Source organism: Mya arenaria, chromosome 2 (assembly GCF_026914265.1).
Source record: "Mya arenaria isolate MELC-2E11 chromosome 2, ASM2691426v1".
NCBI lineage: Eukaryota > Metazoa > Mollusca > Bivalvia > Myida > Myidae > Mya > Mya arenaria.
This window is the reverse complement of record NC_069123.1, coordinates 58449378-58463669: the sequence shown is the minus strand read 5'-3', so window position 1 is coordinate 58463669 and position 14292 is coordinate 58449378. Positions and strand designations below refer to the sequence as shown.

General features: G+C 34.2%; 1 protein-coding gene across 7 annotated transcripts in view; it reads right to left on the bottom strand.

Annotated features, from left to right (window-relative positions):
- Nucleotides 1-14292, bottom strand: part of LOC128206238 (transmembrane channel-like protein 7) — a 31651-nt gene that overhangs the window by 8218 nt on the left and 9141 nt on the right. For 5 of the 7 annotated variants that reach the window (XM_052908576.1, XM_052908611.1, XM_052908586.1 and 2 more), the window contains 10 exons: nt 9354-9652; nt 8433-8611; nt 7437-7460; nt 5370-5451; nt 4581-4858; nt 4171-4325; nt 3743-3887; nt 1708-1869; nt 1322-1482; nt 915-1059 (listed from right to left, as the gene is read on the bottom strand). In XM_052908576.1, the coding sequence (XP_052764536.1) occupies nt 915-1059; nt 1322-1482; nt 1708-1869; nt 3743-3887; nt 4171-4325; nt 4581-4858; nt 5370-5451; nt 7437-7460; nt 8433-8611; nt 9354-9652 (1630 nt within the window). Of the gene's footprint in view, nt 1-914; nt 1060-1321; nt 1483-1707; nt 1870-3742; nt 3888-4170; nt 4326-4580; nt 4859-5369; nt 5452-7436; nt 7461-8432; nt 8612-9353; nt 9653-11816; nt 12293-14292 lie in introns of those variants that run through there. The other 2 variants (XM_052908624.1, XM_052908602.1) reach the window with 2 other exon arrangements.

Below are 14292 nucleotides of genomic sequence, written 5' to 3'. Positions count from 1 at the left end.
TGACCTTGAAGGTAGGGACATGGTTCTTGAGTGTCCTCAAACTATGGTTGTCACTTCTGTTGAATAATTGTAAAATCCAACATTGTTTGACAAAGATATGGCAGGAAAACGAAGTATTACTAATAAGGCTTGTATAGCAAATCATACAAGTTCATATGGTTGCTGTGACATTGACAATGAAGAAAGGTAGGGACATGTGTCTTAAAGGCGACATATCCTCATACTTTGGTGTTCACTTTTGCCAAAAAAAATTAAAATCCGATCATGAATGAGAAAGATATGGAACAGACACAAACTGTTATCAGTACAGTTTTTATAGCATAACAAAGTCTATAAGGTTGCTGTGACCTTGGTACAGGCACTGGTCTTGAATGTGACACATCCTCATGTTGTGGTGGTCAATTTTGCCAAATAATTTAAAAATCCAACAATTAATGAATACAGGACAAAAAGGGAAAGACTGATGGTCAGAAGTTTGAAGTCAATACCTAAATTGTTGGAGTTATGCTTCAGTCAAAAGTAAAGTATAAAAGAGAACAAAAGGGCAGTAACTCAAACAAGAACAAAAGGGCAGTAACTCAAACAATGTTGTAGCCAGAGTAATGGTTCACATGCATTGCAAATCTATTTGAGTTACCGGTGTGCTCTGAAGAAAAATATGAATGCAAATAACTGAAAAAAGATAGCAACCAGAGATATGGTTTCTTTGCACTGCACTTCTGCTCAATATGATCCAGCTGTCTTCAAGTTTGAAATCAGAACCTCAAATACTTTTTGAGTTATGTTGTGGACAGAAATGCTTGGGATGCAAGTACACACAGCCTCCGTTTCTACTTCACCTTTCAACAGGGGATAAAAATTCAAGTGTCTGTTAAGCCCTTGTTGAAAATAAAATAAATGGATGTTCCATGTACCTTTATGCTTCCTTTGACATCAGTTGCAGTTTTTTCCCAGAGTCTGTTCCCGCAGAAGCCTGCCTCGGGGTCAGAGTTGCTAATGAGGAGACGGTACAGCGATATTATCAGCACAACCAGCGATGCAAGCCGTAATATAATGGACCTGCAGTACAATTCATTGTGATAAATATGGACAAACATTGACAGAGTGAAGGAAGATGTAGTTGTTATCATCATTAAGCCATGTGACTACTTTAGCGATTAGCGATTGCCTATGCAAAATAATCTCCAAAAGAAATATTTTAAAAGCTGAAAATAATATTGATGCTTATTTTTCCTTTCAATATACTTGATTTATGTAAATAAAAATGTTTTTTGACATAAAGTAAGGTTAAATAAAGCTAGTATAAGAGCTGCCTGGAAACCTGAAGAGAGTAAGCTTGAGTGCGAGGTTGGGTGAGTAATCCTCGAGGACAACTAGTTTCTGGAACACGATGGGGATGGAAAAGTTGAGCACGGTGATGGTCAGATACGGCAGGTACTGTACAATCAGGGCCACTATCTCACTCAAGTCACGCTCTTGCAGCTGAAGAGTTAAAATGTACATGTCATGGTAGTCTTAACTGAAGTATTCATTTAGAATTTAATGAGGCCATAATGTGATAATCGCCTAATGACTTTCATATTGGCCTGATGGTCCTAAGGATTTAATATTTCTGATTCAGAGTAACCCTGATCATGTTAAATACCAAGTTGATTATTAAATAATTTAGCCATTCAGATAAAACCAGGAATCCTAGACAATGTTTACCTGTAGCAGTTTGTCAGTAGTATAGTACACAAGGAAGAGTGACCCAGCCAGGAGTCCAAGAACAGTGCTGTGAACCATGATGCGGATAAATGTAATGGTGGCCACCTCGTTGGCAGTTCGATCCTCCCGACGTCTCTTGTTTGTCTCCTCCTCCAGGCTCGACTAAAATATGAAGTTTTCTTATTTCTTCGGTGTTTATTACATAGGGTAACTCAATCATGAAATATACAAAACCTCTTGGGTGACATCTTATGGAAACATGCAAAGAAGCCAACCAGAATGCAAGTTTTTTTTTCCAAGAATTACATGCCAAGGGGTCCCATGACCCTAATGGTTGACAATGTGGGGGTCCCTGGTATTTATATTGAGTAGCAGTGTAATGGTTTACACTCAATTCCATTTTATATTAGGGGTCCAAAGACGTACAATTAGTTCAAAATGGGATTCCTGAGCTTGAAAATTTCTGATACACAACATTGTTAAAGTTATGTCTTAATGAAAGAAACCACTTTCTTGCATACTGAACGTGTTTTTTCAGTTATGAGACCAGTGCTGGAAAAAACCTTCTAACACCCCCCATGTAAGATGAGTCATGCGTAACAATATACCACAACAAGGACCACTTCTTATTTCTTTTATTGTATGTTTTATTAAAAGTATGTTATTCCATTTCAATAAAGCACACTCAAATATATAAGTATGCATGACTTTTAATTAAAATTGAAAATAAATAATCATAAAATTGTGATTTTTAGATGAGCAATTTGACGTCAATAGTGATTTAAAATTACTGCGCTTTATGACTTCAGTAAACAACATCACACACACATTTTGGTGAAATGTACAAAAGTTTGTTTTCAAATTTTTCCACAGATTGATAATTTCAGATATGCAAGAAAAAATATAAATCATGTATTTCTGGTCCGGATCGAAAATCCAACCCTCTGGCACGCTGTGTGGCGAGAAGCTTGGCAAGCCTCGTTACCAGCTTACGCGTGTGCCCTCGGGTTAGATTTTTCTATCCATACCGGAAACACATGATATATAATTATAATATGACGTTGCTAGAGTATTCATTTTGGGTTGCAAGATGGCTTTTGTTCTTTTGTTATAAAATTGACTTATAATTTTTCTATGCATTCATCATCAGTGTGACCATTAAAATAAGGTTTTCACCATCTAGAGTTGGTGATTTTTATCAACCTAAAAACATATGATCGTATTAAAACAATAATTTTATGATAATTTTTGCTTATAACATTTGAAGTATATCGTAAATTCATTTCATTAAGGGATGCTACTCACATTGATTGATGGAATTAGTTATAACAGCAGTAGAAATCAGGTACGGTTGGCATCAGCAGACGATAATAAAATAAAAGTGGTTAATTATTTTAATGTTTCGAAATTTTACGAGTTTTAACTTAGTATGATTCTGTATTTAAAACAAATTGACATGCACCATGTGAAGTGGCATCATTGTGCACTGTCAATATGTAAAGGTGGGAAAAACTCCATCTATATCTACCATACGACTGTGAGCTTACAACCAATCGTACAAACTGTTGCTCGACCCACGTGTTTGAACTACTTAACTTTGGTGTTGAGAACATTTAAGGGGGTACAATATATGGCTGTTCCAATTAGTGGCGACGACAAATAATTTGAGGGCTTCGCAGTGAGCGACATCGGGATGACATATCTATTATTGTTGTTTATTGATTACTCTATACAGTATTGCAATTAACTATGTGCTGTGTAGCATTGTTATTGAATTATATTTTATAGCTTATGTACATGTGTTGTACTGTTTAATAACCTTTGCAATTTTCATGATTCAATAAAATTCGTCAAAACAAATATGGCAGCTGCCGATTTTGAAAAAAAATGGCATCTACCGATTTTAACATATTTTTTCATTGCGTCCTATATACCATATTTGGGATAAGAAGATTTTTTTCCTTTTTTCACGCATTTTTTGTGTGCGTTCTATATATATACTAACATCCTATATTCAATGATATATGGTATTTACCTTGAATTCAAAGTATAGGTTTGCCTTCTTGACCTTGGCAGCCTTCTTATTGGAGATGGCGAAGTCCCAGCCCGCAATAACCCTGTTAGTGTAGGCTGCCACTGATGTCTCCAAACCAAATGTTGTTTTCACAGACTGTGCTGAACTGGAGGAATGTAAAAAAAAAACATTTACAACCCAGCATGTTTGACTTGTTGCCAATGCTTTTATAGCAGACCATGCATTTCAAAGGTGTACGGTTATACAACACTCTTTGCCCTTTCACAAGTTTGTCTATTCTTTAAGAGACGCTAAACCTTACGTATTAAATTTTAACAATAAACTTAACATATATGAAAAACTGAAATCACAAGTCATATCTGACTAATATAATATTTTCTAAAATTCCCATGAGGCTAGAAATTTCCAAAATTAACATAACCACGCACCTCCTCACAATGAGCAGGAGACATACAAGGAAAGAAACTCCAAATGAGAGAAGGTATGCCAGGCCCATGTTGTAGTTGTAGTAATCCTCATGCCCCTCCTTAAGTGTGCTATTGTAGTAGTATCCGTAAAACAGCACTGTGCGCTCCATCCAACCCTGAAATACAAGCAATGAAACACAGACCTATATGGTTACGTTCTACCATCTGTTCTTAAATATTTTAATGATTTTTACAGATTGTAAAATCAGAATATCTTTTTATGATTAATATCAAACTGAAACTTTCTTCATTCTGATACGCATTCATTTTGCAATCAGCTGTGTTACATGTATCATGTTATTTTGTGAATTAAACTGAGTCATTGCATACATAACATCCCTTAATAAACAAACAAACAAACTTGAACTTACAGTTCCCTGCAGGACATCCAACACTTTTTCAAATGTCGAATCCTTCTTCTGTATAGTGCTACTGTACACGTGATATTCATTCGTGCAGTTTGTGGCCAAACCGTGGTAGTTGGTGGAGTTTATGGTTGGGATGTTCACAGTCTGGGAAAATGAGATGGATCCCTGGGCCAGGAAGGGGATGATAATGACACAGATCCAGACAAGGGTTAGGAATAGGTTGAGGAAGAAGAGCCAGCGGATGAAGCGGAAATAAATCATCACTGCAGTCCCAAACTTGCCTGTGAAACAAAATCAGCATTTGCTGCTAGTCAATTTGAACCAAATTTGGTTTTACGTGAAAAATATGCTAGCATAATTTAATAAGGAGATACTACTGTAGTAGAATGTACATGTAGAACATTGACTGGTGAACGAAAACAAGGCTCAATTGTATGTGTAAGTAATTTTTTAAGCCATTCACGCTTTAAAAGGCTTTCAAGTCTTTTGCTAATACTATGCTATTCACTAATTTTTGAATAAATGCTACCAGCTGCATCTATCTTTCGAAACGTAGAAAAAAACATGTACATTTTTTTTCTATTCAACAAGCAATACAAAAAAAGATACCCAGTACAAATGAACAAACTAAGATTAAGTTTCAATCTTTTTTCGCCCAAAAGTCTCATTCAATTACAGTTACTTCAAATAAAACAGGTCAATGGAGCGCACCATACCTCAAGTGTAGCATTTCAGAATGAAGGGGTAATTCAATGACATGATAAATCATGAAACTCAATACATTATACTAACCTTCAATGATTTTGAATGACGTCAGCCATACTGAAAATCGTGACAATAGTTCACGTTTTCGTCTTTTCAGTCTTTCCATTCTCTGTAAATAGCAGATTATTTATTTAAAGAAGCAGTAAGCCAGCAATCTAAAGTACAGTTGTGTTATTTTGAAAATATTATGCAGTTATTGAGTTATTGCAATAAGGTGACGATTTAATCAACAACTCTTCAATGTTGCACATTAGTTACAAAACAAACATTTTTTTACCATATTTTTCGAATTTAATTTATAATATAGAAATTGCAAGGGCTGCTAAATCACAAATATACCTAGATCTTACATACAATGAAGGAAATTTTATAGAAGTGGGATGGCTGCGACTAACCATTTAGTCAATGGAAGATGATCGAAATACATTGTGTTACTTTAACTAGCCATTCAGTCAACAGGAGATGATTGAAAGACATTATGTTACATTAACTAGCCATTAAAATGCATTCAGTCGACAGGTGATGATCGAAGTACATCATGTAACTTTAACTAACCATTCAGTTAATGGGAGATGATTAAAGTACATCATGTAACTTTAGCTAATAATTTAGTCAATGGGAGATGATCAAAATACATAATGTAACTTTAACTAACCATTCAGTTAACGTGAGATGATCAAAGTACATCATGATACTTGAACTAACAATTTAGTCAACAGGAGATGATCGAAATACATTATGTTACTTGAACTAACAATTTGGTCATCAACAGAATGATCACTATACATCATGTTACTTTAACTAACCATTTATTCAACGTGAGATGATCTATATACATTATGTTACTTCAACTAACTATTTAGTCAAGAGGAGATGATCTATATACATTATGTTACTTCAACTAACTATTTAGTCAACGGGAGATGAAATACATTATGAATTCACAGATTGCACTGAAATTATGATTTGTATTAATTTCAATATCAATTTTCAAAGTGCGTATCTTTCTATTTTTACAATATATACATTGTAATGCGTGTCATTTCCTTTATATTTTGATCTTGGGCGACGTTAAACAAATCGCAATTGTTTGACTCTGAAAAAAACGTGTTGGGTTAAAAGTAATAGAAAATGATCATACTGCAAGAAGTGTTGCCAAGGAATTTAGCTGTTGACAAACACAATTCAATTTCTTGTTTAAGCGTAAGCGTGTAATTGTGGAGGAATATGAGAGTAGTGGTAATCTAAACGCTAAAAGACAGATAACGAATATGGGACATGAGGAACTCAATGAACTTTGATATTCATTGTTTATAATGCATGTGCTCATCTTGTCACTGTTTCTGGCGTAGTTGTGTATGTAATCGTGGACTGATTTTTGGTGATATTTTGCTTGTTTTTGCTATTTATTACATAGATGTATGGGTATATATTTATCTACTGCATTTCATTTATAACATAAATAATAAAGTTTTCTTATCTATAATTGTATTTGAACTTTTTTAATGATATGATAATGCTGGTTGTGTTGGTGGTGGTTTAGATGGACAATTGTCATTTAAAAAATATTGGCAGCAATGTCCAACCTACATTAAGTGGACAACTATCATGAGAAGCCAATTTGACCTCTTCCCAGTGTGGCCACTTAATACAGGTTTGATAGTAAAACACATAAATCCTTGGTGTTGGTGCGGACAGTTAGGATGATTACTTTACAGCACTCACAATTTTTTTCATAGCACTAATAAAGTATACATAATATACTGTAGTTGACCTTGCATATACTTTATTAATTCTTGTTAATAAAGACAGTTTGGAAGTGATCAATAAACTATTGTCTTCACACACACAGTTAGTCATAAAGAAGAAGCTAGAAAGAAGAGCATGTTTTAATGTGCTTTTCATATTAAACTTTAATATAGAAATATAATTTTCAATCTCTGTACATAAGTTAGAATAGTAAATATGCAATTTTAAGTACTTTTTTGTCACAGATTTTTAAAAAATATTTTAGAAAGGACTAGTTATAGCTATGATCAACTATGTCAAGATAGACAAGACTGTATTGCAGACAGTTGTTGTTTTCACCCATACCCTATTATGTTTTGGTTCAAACACCTGGAAAATGACAACAGAATAAATAAGACTACAAATAAATTGACTGAAATTTGTATAATATTTTGTGGCTGAATAATAGCAGTCATTGCTTCCTTGTTAGCTTTCAAATGTTACTGCTCTGGGAGAAGCATTTCCCCATTAAGTCTTGAAATGATTAATACTTCTTACAAAATTTCTGACTACTATTCCAAATTTCATAATCAAGAGGATTATTTTCTACAACGCTGACAAACAATGTCCATCACTTATTTAAAGTAGACAGGGCAATGAATATCTGCCTGGAAAACGATACCCAAGATGACTACCCAGTATTTATCAAATTGTTATCACTGTTTGCTCTGTGCATTTCATAAAACTAAGCTGATCTCCAGTGGAACATCATTCAGTAAAACAATGGCATCAGAAAAAGAAACACATCTTATCAAATATCAGTCCTACATGTGCATTGACCAGACAATAATCGATGATATATTCCAGCCATTATAATGGATGAGTGCTGCACACAGCAATAGGTACATTATAACTAAATGCGAAGTACCAGGACGTGGCCCAGGATGCACTCTCTATATTTAAGATTGAAAATGCTACATTAGATTGATGATTTGTTTAAGTCTGAGTCATGCACATAAATTATATTTGTTGTACTTTAAATTCAGTCCAATACCTGCAATCAGAGAACAAAATCATGAATACATCCAGAGATTAAGTGGACGTTTCTGCTGGACTAGAATTACGCTAACTCCTGGCCTGATGCAACAAAAATGCTTGAAAAAGCAAGTGAATATTTTTAAGAGAAAAATGACAATCCTGTATTATTGTTTAAATCAATTGATTTTGAACTGAATTTGAAGGAATTGTATGGTTGACATATACATGAAACAGTTCAAATGGCATTTTTGTCAATCTGAAGTTTGCCTATTAACATTGAAATGTATAGGGAAATTACTTAATAGTGTATAACCTATAACCTACCCTTGGTTCTTTCCAGTCAGTCATTTTCTTCATCTTGCGTAACGTCGAGGACCGAAGGAGGTCAGCAAGGTGGGAGGTGCCGATGTCGTCCCTATTCTTCATGTTCTGAAAACGCTGCTTCAGTGTCTCCTCCTCTTCGTCCTCCGCTCGCTTTTCATCCTCAAGGTCATGGCGACGGTCTGTTCAAGTATGGGAAATAATGTGATGATATATAAGACGTTTATTTGCATTAACAAAATAATTTGGCTTATAAACAAAACAATTTTGTTTGTAATTTCTTGCTTCAAGTCAGATATTTGACCAACTTTAAAACTCTACACAATAATATAAAATTTCATTGAAAATTCATCTGTGTACTATAGGACTTTGAAAATAATACAAACTGTGATATCACAGCCTTATGTTGGTTTCAAGTTTCCTCAGGCTCATTAAAATTGCAGAGAGTCCGGGGATGGGTACCATAACCCACTGTATGCAAATCAGGTTATCTTCCAGCAGTATGTATACATTCAAAAACATCAGAGTATATTTTTAAGAAATAAATTAGTCTTTATATATAAATTGAAAAATATATATTTATCAAAATTAAAGTTTCTGATGAACAATTCCATAATCATACGATAGTGCATAGGCATAATTTTTTTGAATAAGCCCTGCTTTATTAGATTAAGAATATAAAGAAGGCTGAAAAGTACTTGATCAAAGCAGCATTTGGGGCTAGCGCTAATTTTGACAACTGTTCATAATTTTTTATATTTGATAAATTTTGTGGAGTAATTTTTATTTATTGAGGATTTAACAAGGAGCAAATACCTAACAAAATATATCTCCATTTTGTCAACAACAAAACCAAATCCAATGAAAATGATACACAAGTAATCATTTAATCTGGTCAAAATCAGACCAAAATCGACTACCAACCCTTCAGTGACTTGATCCGCTGCCTGCGCTGCATGCGGAGACTTGGCAGCAGGTGGTTGTCTTCATCATCAAGGAGATCATTCATGTCCATGTGCTCATTTTTTTTTTTCCGTGACGACGACCTCCGCTTGGAGGAGGTCCGACGCCGACGCATTAAAGTCTTTCCGCCATCATGCTTAGGAATGTACAGTGTGTGCATCTCAATATCGATGGGTACATCATCCCCCTGTTGCTGCCAGCCTCTAGCACTGTCCGGTTTGTCCTCCAAATAAGGCTGGTCACCCATTCTGTTTGGGTACCTGCAAACAAAAACTATTGTTTCTGAATATATCACCACAAGTATGTTTTCATTCTCATGAAATGAAAGTTTTATATGCAATTAAAATCAGCATTTATTACTGTTATTTTCCAGCAAATATCATTTTTTAAGTATGTGAAGTTTATATCCCTTTTTCCTTTCCGGTCAAGAAAAAAATGCTTTCATAGTTTAAGCTGGCTTCTTGGTTGAAAGCCAGTTAGCTGAAACTAATATCAAAGTATGAAGCTATCTAATCTTCCATTTCTCCTTTGATCCTAAGTCAAACTGCTTATCGAATGTTATTTATGAGAAGGGAGGTATACCCAAATGATACTTAAACTGAGGAAAAGGCAGTTTAGAAGGAAAATCCATTTATTTCCACAACCCACATGTATATTGAAAAATTACAAACGTTATCACATATTAGCACTGAAAAATATGTTTGCATTTGATCAAAGAATGAAAATATTTCAAAAATTAACTTTAAAAACCAGCAAAAGTATAAAACAGTTTGGTTTGAAACATTTAGCTTTCCTGATATGAGCATGTTTACTTTAAAACTTTTACTCACAACAATGCAATCCACAAAAGAACTTAGTTTGTTTTCATTAATAATACTAAGTAGTAGGATCTTTTTTTTCTTATCAATTGAGGCACATGAAGTATTGATACTCCAATGAATGTAATGAATAAAACATAATCACCAGAACAGCTGATACGGTTTATTCTTCCTCTGTAGTAAACTTTATACAAGAGAGAATCATAACTATTGTTCTAGTAAATGCTACCTCATATAATTGTGGTTTATTTCCTCATATCATAAACAATAACCTGTTTTTATTCTGGAAAGTTGTTAATGAATTAATGAATGCACGATTTATTTTGTTTCCAGTGAGATAAGTTATAAAAGGGTATTGTTTATTTGGAGGTCTTTACGGAAATTAAACTTCTAGCAAGTCTAGCACTGTGTGAGATAATTTTTGTTTACTGACAAGGCATGCCCCATTCTGTACGGGTTGGAAACTGAGGCAATATGACCACATATTTTGACATTTCAACATGTGTAGTTTTTGACACATTGTTTTTTTTTCTTTGTTTATGAAGCTGAAACAAGTTGATAGTAGGAATAAGTTTATGATCAAAATTCTCTTTACAGCATTGAAGATTGTGTTGATGTTTGTCCTTGTTTTTACGAGAAAATCTTCCATGTATGACAGCCACTGTGGTATGAATGGCAATCCATACTGAGATATGGCTCCAAACAGAAGCAATGTGCCTCTTGATTGTTTTTCTAAGATTCAACATAGGGATCTAGTTTTTGACCCCAAGTGACCCATAGTTAAAAAATATATTCTATCTAAAACCTTTAGTTCAGCTAAGAATGGTCCATAAATATAACCACTTCATTGTTTTTTTCTAACATTTGACCTAGTGACCTAGATTTTGACACCACATGAACTTATCATACATGCCATATCCCCCAGCGGGGGAAAAAATCCCCCGGAATTCCGACCCATCCTCTGGTCCCCCGCCAGGGGATCCATATCCCCTGGAATTTAAATTTTACTTGCTTAAGGTTGACAGTGGAAAGCATCCATAACATTATGGGTGTGAAAATTCCATGAAGGACCATGATGACTAAGTCCAAAAATTATTGTAATTAGAGTGTATTTCTGTATTTATTCTTATATTATAAATGCAGATATTGCGCAAAATTTCGCAGCGTAAAAATCCGCTGGTGTAATATCAAAATCTCCTGGAATTCAGACCAAAATCCCCTGGGAAGCCTCTCAGAAATATGGCATGTATGCCTAATTTCAAATTTATCCTTAAGTTCAAGAGGGAAAACATTCTGATCAAGTTTTATAAGTATTGGACAAAATGTTATGTCTCTAGTGTGTTCCAAATATTTTCCTAAGATTTGACCTCGTGACCAAGCTTTTGAGCCCATGTGACCCACATTTACAGACAATGGAGATTTTATCAAGGGGGACATTCTGGCCAAGTTTGAACATCATCTGACAAATCCGTAGCACAATATGGTTCCAATACGGAAAAAATGTTACGGACGGACAGACAACGCAAAAATAATATCCCCCTGCCGAAACCTTACTTCATCAGAAGAAATATCATACCCCAGGAAAAGAATCCAACAGATCGCTCACCTTGTTTTTCTCATATATCCACTGATATCCAGTAAATGGTCCCAAAAACAATCATTAACTTTATTACTTTTAAGAAAAACTTCACCCTTAAAATCCACCCAGAACTACAGTGTATTTTTATTCTAACTTTCTCAATGCAGGATCAAATATGCAGAGGTATGTGAATATGCCACCCCGCAACCCTGTTAAGTCGTGCCGTGTCAGGACAGGATATATACACCCAAAAAACAGAAGGGGGTCACTGAGTCTGAGTCTCAAATTGGCACAAGCAGTTTGCCATTAATTTGGGGAATTAGCTGGCACAACCGTCGAGTTCTTGTTGAAATAAGAATAATGATTAAAAACTTTCAATTTCAAACGAAAGTTAGTTAAGATGTTCAAAATATGTTCTTTATTAAATCCAAATCAAACTATAATAGTTTAAAAATAAATCCAAACACTTAAAAAAACATCCTAGAGTCCATGTGATAACAATTTATAAATGTTAGTGAATTTTCTCATCTTTAATGATCTTATCACAATAAAAGCAACTTCAACACTGTTTCCTAAGTAAACAAAGTATTAAGTTACTAAACAATTAACAGTAATTAATTTCCTATTTATTTCCTACGGTCTATTTCAAAGTTGATTCATTCCATATTTTTCCATTATTTATGAAAAATGTGTTACATTGAAAGAGCAGAAGTTACCAAAGAGAGTTAAATGATAAAAATCTTCCAGTGAAGATTTATAAGGAAGTGTCAATAAAAATGGCATTGTCAAAAGAGTCAAGTAAACGATGTCTGAGAACATTCAGAAGTGTTGAACAGTCAAGTCTAAGCAATGGGATCCGAGACAATTAAGGTGATAATAATTAAGAAAAAGAAACAGTAAAAATCTTATCAGAAATGTCAGAAACACTTAATTGTAATTATAATTACTCAAAATAGCATATGTAGTAAACGGAATATGAAATAAAAAATTACAGTAATATTATCAAACATAAATAGGATAAAAAAATTCTAACACAAGTGAGAGAAAAAAGGCAGTGTGACAAAATCAATGTCAATAAACTTTTCCATCCCAATCCATCCACCACAAGCTGATTAACAAATTTATGTCATTTTTATCATGTTTCACATCCTTGTATATGTCGGAGTTCATTTTGGCCATCTACATGGAATGGAGCAAGCGCAGCAAGGCTGTAGGCCGAGAAAGCACTTATTGTTCGCACTAGTTCGACTCACTAGCTCCGCCCTCTTATGTAGTCATGTGGTATTTTGGCACGAAAGCATAATTGCACAATCATTATAGCTTAATTAAATCAGTGCCATGCAATGGTAAATTGTTGCAGCTTTGAGAATATTTCATAATAGAAAATAAATTCAATTGTTGGTTGTACAATAAGGGAAAAGCTGAAAGATGAACATTTACGGTACCTTTGGTTAAAAATCAACAAATTGTACATATTTAGATTATTACAAATACCTCCATACGTTTGCATAGTATAGTTACTGGGATGATATTGTTAATTCTGTCATTCATAGTGATGTTAATATGCTCTTTTCAATTATGCTATTTTGATCTATTTTTGCATGAAATTGAACATCAACAAAAAAAACACATTTTGGTACTGAATTGTGCTTGCTTGGTTGTTTATTAGAAAGAAAATCATAAAAGAAGATCTAACGCAATTACTGAATTTTTATTTGAACATTTTCACAAAAATATTTTAAATGTGTACTGACTACCAGTAGTTGTAAATACAATTTGATAGGTGATTACACATCTATTTTAAATTTGGGTTCATGATGTAAGCTTCAACTGCCTCCTGAGACAATGGCAACCTAAGCTGTCAATCATAGTTACTTTACGCATGTGCAGAGCGAACAGTAAACTATAGCAAATAGAAAACTTCACTAAATTATGAGGACTGTCAAAATATTCACTATTAAAATTAGAGATTGCATTTTTGAAAAAACGCTCGTCTCCCCTATTGTGTGGTCGTAGCTGAGAAAAAATAAATGATGGGCATGAAATTTGTAATTTTGGATGAACCAACAGTGAATTTTGATTTATTCACCCGTATTAAATAGTGAAGAGAAGAAAGTGTTGATTAATCTTGGAAAATGTAAACAAAGTTTGTATTGTATGGAGTTCCTGGGCGCGAGTGTTATTCAATTATTGATCGGAAACCATTTTTCAGCTCAAGGTCATCATGACCTTGACCTTTGACCTACTGATCACGAAATCAATAGGGGTCATCTTCATGACCAACTTGCATATCAAGTTTAAAGTTCCTGGGTGCAAGCGTTCTTTAGCTACTGAGCGGTAACCATTTCTTTACCTCAAGGGCAAGGTTACCTTGACCTTTGACTTACTGATCTCAAAATCAATAGGGGTCATCTACTAGTCATGATCAACTTGCATACGAAGTATGAAGTTCCTGGGTGCAAGCATTCTTTAGTTACTGAGCGGAAACCGTTTCTTCACCTCA